General features: G+C 29.0%; 1 protein-coding gene across 1 annotated transcript in view; it reads left to right on the plus strand.

Moving 5' to 3' along the window:
• LOC106460978 (poly(A)-specific ribonuclease PARN-like) overlaps positions 1-6,911 on the plus strand; it is a 43,890-nt gene that overhangs the window by 7,486 nt on the left and 29,493 nt on the right. The window contains exons 5-9 of the mRNA XM_022387765.1: positions 180-307; positions 1,250-1,427; positions 2,371-2,596; positions 4,130-4,264; positions 6,061-6,147. Coding sequence (XP_022243473.1) covers positions 180-307; positions 1,250-1,427; positions 2,371-2,596; positions 4,130-4,264; positions 6,061-6,147 — 754 coding nt within the window. The remainder of the gene's footprint in view (positions 1-179; positions 308-1,249; positions 1,428-2,370; positions 2,597-4,129; positions 4,265-6,060; positions 6,148-6,911) is intronic.

A 6,911-nucleotide genomic window follows, 5' to 3' on the forward strand; every position in this document is an offset into this window, starting at 1 on the left:
TGATGTGCTCACAGAGACGGACACCAAAACAGACATGTTTGTTGCATTGCTGAAATATTTTACAAATCGATTAAAACTCGTGCGTGAGAACAATGGTGGCCCAATCAAGCGATATTGATACTTGGAATTATTTTTTTGATTGAATTAAAATCTTATTTTACTTTGTTATGCTCTCGGAGAAAAAAGTGTGATTTATTTTTGCAACACCCCCTTATGTTGATGTTTTTTCGTTATTGTTTCTTTCAGGCTTCTAGTTTAGACTTTCTAGCAAGTCAAGGGTTCGACTTCAACAAACTAATAAGAGATGGTATGTAAATCTGTTGTAGTATACGTAGATATGCATTTAGGGTGGTTAAAGTTCTAAAATATTGTATATATATATTTTTATAACATGATTATGCCAATATTAAAATAGTTCATGTGATTTAAGTAGATTTTCTACATATTTTTTTCAACATAATTTTGTTATATTTAAATTCATCTTGGATGTTAGATTACAACTTTTTGAAAAACAATTATTTGCCTAAACACAAAAGTTAAAAGCGGGCTCATCGGAATGGCAATATTTTATATATTGTGTTCATATTATTGTTATCAGGCCTAAAAGTAGGAGTTAGTGATTGTATACTAGTCAGTCAAACTCTGTAATCTCTGATTAATATGCATGCAATATATAAAATGCTAAGCAAAGGATTGCTATTTTAAACTAAACTTATAGAATATTCTTAAGTATAACTTGAGTTTGAGCATTTAAAATCCTAAATAAAAACTTAAAAGTGTTTCGTGACATTGTCCATGCTGACCTACCTGTCGAGTTTTGTACACCCAGTGAGTGGGTTTATTGAGTAAGTTAGTATGAATTGTTTGTTAAAAGATGGGTTAAGTTTAAAATTACTGAACTATTAAAACATTGTAAGTGAATAACTTGTCTAAAAGTCATGAAAATGAAATAACTTGCTTCTTTTGGGAAACAGTTTTTGAACCTGCTCTCTTGTGTCATATTCCATTTACAATGAACTATATTTTATTGGATGAGATATTCTTACAAGGTATATAAAAAAAAAGCATGTACGAAATTGAAGAAATTCTTTTTTGCCTGTGTTAGTACTTTATTTTAATTTTTCAGACTTTGTTTCATTACATATAATTGTAAACATTGATTATACGAGGGGGAAAAAAGATTATAGAAAGCGTATGTACCGAGTGTTCCTGAAAAATACTTAATATTAGGTACCTGTTTCTTTTATAGGGATACCTTATTTACTGCCAGAAGAAGAAGAAAAAGTGAAAAATATCCTAGTGGAGAAGCATAAAAATGAACAGACCAGCTCCCCAGCCAACTTGCAGCAAACTCCTGGGAGCAGAAGTGTTTTATTTTCACCTATCAACGTCACTGAGTTGCATCAAGAATTCCTCCAAAACATAATGTGAGTTCTTAGTTTATGTATCTTAATACTTTATGAAAAGAACCTTTTATGGAGCTTATGTTTTTTTCATCTGTGAAATAGAAAATTATTTTCAAATACATAAATATTATAAACAACAACTTAGTTGTGCTTGTCCTAATATATCTTTTAAGTTTTGCTATGTATTTTTATATCTTACTTTGGTCGAACAATTGGTATATTTAACTTTGATGTCTCAATTATATGACTGACATTAAGGTCAGAATTCAGTCCTGTCTGTTTTGCTTAAGATTTTTTTGTCAAATATTCTACAGTTATTATGCATCAAAATTAAGCACACTGAAATGAAGTCCTAATATTTTAAATAATAATTCATATATATATATGTAGCAAAAATGTATTAAACTTTCATTCTGTAATATAGTCTCACTATCACTTACTTTCACTTTAAATAGAGTGCTGTTAGGTATTTACTGAAGAAAAAAGGTTTTGTTAAACTAAATTGTTTAAAGTTTTGTAAGGAAACCAAACTGTAGAAATATTTGCTGCAATTCTATACATATTCAAGAAAAAACATAAAAATCTATACATATTGTATAGATTTTTACGTTTTTAGATGCAAGAAACAACATCATTAATGTTTTGTGTACCATGTAACGTATTACAGAAACTGAAATAATAAACAGATGATAAAAATTTCACAATTCTCCCTTTTTATGTGAATGTTGTTATACGATCTTGTTTTTCATTTAATATTTTAGTCTATGTAGATGTGTAATATAAACATGCAGATATATACTTAACTGTAGTTATGTTACAGTAAATGTGTAAGGTGAATCTCTTAACATTTAATACATTGGAACTCTATGAATTTAGTTTTTTCCTTCTTTATTCCTATACAGTTTGAAAAAATACATAAGGCTGAAGTAGTTTATGAATATTTTTTCTTTTTTATTTCCTTTAGCCAACAAACGGAGAAGTTTTTAGCCAGTAATGAAGAAAGTTTGGATATAGAACCGTGTAATTCTTTTCTTCGAAAATTAATCTATCAGTCATTAGAGAATAAACTTTCATCAGGAATTTACATGGAAACGCAGACAACTGAGAACCAAGAGAGATTTATCAGAATTCGAAAGTGTTCTGATGAAAAAAAAGCCCAACTAATGAAAGATAAGCAAGATTCTGAACTGGTAAGAAATTGTCAAAGAAAAATTTGTATTTCAAATAGGATTTTGGAAAAAAAATAGACGAGTGGCAGTGTTTAAGTAATGGACAGCTAGTTCTGTTTCATACTCCTAAATGTTCACAGACTTTAGTTTTCAAGTGGTACTTTGTTTTACCAATGTATACAACCTTACAGTCACTACTGTAAGGTTGTAATGATTCTTCTATTTAAATAATTTTCAGCCTAAAAGTAATAAAGAAAATGAGGTTAAAACTGAAAGTTGAAAAATATTTTTAATTTTTGTAGTACCTGTATAGAGGGTTGAACAGCTTATTATGTATTATTATTATTTTTTTCTTATTTTCATCATGTCTTATGTTTGTGTCTGTGAATAAACTGTGTTCAGTTGTAAAGAAGATGACATATTTATCAAGCTTCTAGGTGAGGTATAAACTGAGCTAGAATTTTATTGGATGAACTTGCATGTTTTGTACCTCATAAGTGAGTCTTGACAAATGAGCATGTTTATCAGGTTTTCTTAGGCTCAAACTTAAAAAACTTTGCATTCATTTTACAACACAATTTTTCTTCAACTGTAAGTTATGAAGTAGTGGTTCAGTGAAGTTATACTTGAAAGGTGAACACTGTTTTTAGAAAAAGTTCCCAGGTAATTAGAGACTTGGAAATTTGATACTGGATTTGTCTTATTTCCTTCTGAAAGCTACAGAAATATTTCTGTTCAACAAGAATTTGGGTAAGGATATTTAGAGTTAATGAGTACATAGACTTAGAATCTCAGAATGCAGTCTGTTCATATGCCATTATTGGTTGTGTGGTATTTGTGTGATTTTTATTGGGCTATGCACTTTCTTCAGCCCACAAAAACAAAGCATCAAAAATCACAAAATAAATATGTTAATAAATATAAAACAAGTTAAAATTGATTGGATATATGAATTTTGATCAAAATTAAATAATTTGAAGTTTTACCATATTACTGTCACATTTTGTAACAGTCTTCTATATTATACAGTCCAGGATCTTATGTAAATTGCCATAGGTCTTATATGGTGCTATTGAAATGATATCAGTCAAAGAAATGGAGTTTTATTGAGAAACATAATTGTTGCCCATTTTTCTCAGATTTTAGGCTAGTAAAAAAAGAAAGAGAAGCCTAAAACAAAAGGAAGTATTTTTTATAAAAGTGGTGTTTTACAATGAACATTCATAAAATTCAGAAGATAAAATTTTATAAAGAATGCTTAATATAATTGGATGATTTCTTTTACATATAAACTAATATTCTGTAGAAAAGTTTGTTTCATGCAGTTTCAATCGTTAGTTTGTTTGTCTAACAAAGAAGGGAGGGTATTGAATCAAAGACCTGGACCTCAGGGGGTTAATAATTTGTTCCTACTATATCTGTTTGCTAGTCTGGTTTCATGTAGGATGTTTGAGTAAATGATGTTTCTGTGATGTTAACTAAATTTAATTAAAAATATATATTAAACTATCTGATTTTTTAATTGCATATTATGTGGGTTTGTTTGTTTTTCAGGAGGAATTGCAAGAAGCTGTTGGTTTTAGTAAGGTTATTAAACTGATAACAGAATCTGGAAAACTTGTTATTGGGCATAACATGATTTTAGATCTTCTTCATATCCTTAACCAGTTCTGTTGCCATTTACCTGAGGTGAGATTTTATGTTTGTGTTGGTTTTAAGGAGTGAATATATTGTTGAATATCCCCACAGAAATTTATGTTTGTGTTGGTTTTAAGGAGTGAATATATTGTTGAATATCCCCACAGAAAGTTATCCTATAAGTCTCTTTTGATGGAAGATCCAGATTTTGATTTGTCACAAATATTATAAAATAAAATTATGAATTTGTTTAAGAAAAAGATCATCAGTAAAACTATCTAATTCTATTTTTAAATGTTTTTACATTATTATTAAGATTAAATGTGCATCTCTTAAACCTTTTGTGGTGAGCTCGTGCAACTTGGGGAAATTGAGTTACGAATTTCACTTGTACAACAATATATGTATTTAAACCTTTTATTTATGCATTTTAAAACATAACTAATATATAATTAACTAAAATATAATAGTGAGACCTAAATACAATTTAAACTGTATCTCTAACTATAACATATTTAAATAAGAAACAACCATAAGTGCTATAGTAAATCAAACAGCCAACCATATTCATGTTTTCCATGATGACAACTTGGTGCCAATTTCAAAATAACCATTGTTAGATTATACTATGAAATGAGCTCTTTCTAATGGTTATACACATGTGTATGTAACGTCTACATGAAGGCTATAAAGCTCAAAGATGGGCATGGCAGCTGTCAGGGGTTGAAAAAATTTATTACTTATTCCAAATGTATTCATTCAGAGAACTTTGAAATGAAAGAGTCAAAAGGTTATCTAAGCATTTCATTATCTATACTTACCTTGTACAGTACTGCCATTGTATTATTGAAGATACAGGGTGTCAAAAGTAGAGAATTTTCAAAGCTCATTTGTCACGTGATACTACATCTGAAGTTTTAAGTAGTTTTTTAAAGGTTTATTTTGTAATAAAGGAATTAAAACTTGGATAAGATAAAACTTTGAATCATAACACACATTATAATATTAAATTAATTCACATACATTGATATTAAAGGTGTTGAATTACATTTTAAATGTAGCACAGTGACTTGTGCAGAAAAACATTTAAAGGGGCTCCCATTGCAAAACGGGTTAACTCGTGTTACCAGCCATTAGATGCTGAAGAAAATTCATTAATTTGTTAGATTTTTTAAACTAATCTGAGAATATATCTGATTTTATTAATACTTGTTCTTGAAATTTGATCAATGTTATTTGGACAATGTATTATTATATGTTTGGGAAATGTTCCAGCTGTTTTTCAGCTACACTTTCAATAAAAAAAAGCTGTAGAATGTGTTTTCTTAGTCAAATGTTGCTGTTGGTTCTGTTTAAAGCATCTAGCTATAACTCAAGTCATTTACCAACATTTCAGCTGAACAGAGAACAAGATATATACAACCAACACCATAGGTTAACTTAAAAACTGTTGGTTGTCTTACTGTGAGTTCAGTTAAGTTATTGTGATTCATTTTAATTTAACAAATGCTCTCATATAGATGGTAGAGTGGGTATAACTTCTACATAGTTACCATCCTTGTTTGGAAATGGAAACTGTTGTTACTTGTTTTACATTCAGTAAATGTGAGCGTAGTACAATAACATAAGAAGATAGACTGGTTTTACAGTGAATTGGGGGTTAAAAAAGGTCTACTTTTTGAAAGTGCTTTGTTTAACTAATTGTTAAAATTTATTATTTATTTGCATTTTTTGAGCTTACAGTTTCTAAGTATAATTTACTCTACATTTATTTATTATTTTTTCATTGGTATGAGGTATCTCTAAAGTTTACATTGATGTGTATATTTTGTCTCTTTCCTATTAAGAGCTACGATGACTTCAAAAACTTGACAAATTGTGTTTTTTCAAAGCTTCTTGACACAAAGCATTTAGCTAGTGTACAACCTCTAAGGGTGAGTACCCCTATGTCACCTTTTCTTGTTCTTAGTGTAGTAAGAAAACTGAAATTGTTATATTTTTTCTTTAAATTCTGATTTCATTTACTGGCTTGTGAACCATAATTCTGACTTGTTTTATTAGATTAAATGATGTTATTTGATTATAACTCTATTAATATCATTGCTGTTAGAATTTTCGTTAGATTACATTTTTGATATTATCTCTGGCCCTAACTATTAAAGATGCTTTTGAAAATAATTTGATTTGATTATCAGTGTGTGCTTTGATGCAATTGAAATATTTTGATTAATATTATGATTAGGCTTACTGATATATAGGGAGTGTTTGTTAATAAAGCCACTTCACTGTGGTTGAAGTAATTTATTTCATGATTTTCAGTGTTAATGGTTTTATGAGACGTGATCTTTGGTGAAAATTCTGTTATGTAGCTGTTGGAGGTTTATCAGGCAGACAGTATCACTGCATATGTGTGGATGGCTCAGATTGTTCATTGAAATGCTATTTTAAATATCTCCTCAACAGGTCAACAGAACTTTACAATACTATACAGTGTTTCATTTTATAACAATATCCTTGTAATGGCTGAATCACAAGTTATGGGAATGTCTGTAAATATCATAGAAAAAATTTGAATTTCTTGTTCTTTCTTCTGCTTCTTTTTTTATTACATGATAACTCAAAAACCGAAACAATGGGGTCAACCAATTTCACTGAGGTGACAGTTTCAAACGAAGTATCTGCTTTTATAAGTATTATT

The sequence above is a fragment of the Limulus polyphemus genome, unplaced genomic scaffold, assembly GCF_000517525.1.
Source record: "Limulus polyphemus unplaced genomic scaffold, Limulus_polyphemus-2.1.2 Scaffold873, whole genome shotgun sequence".
Lineage (NCBI taxonomy): Eukaryota > Metazoa > Arthropoda > Merostomata > Xiphosura > Limulidae > Limulus > Limulus polyphemus.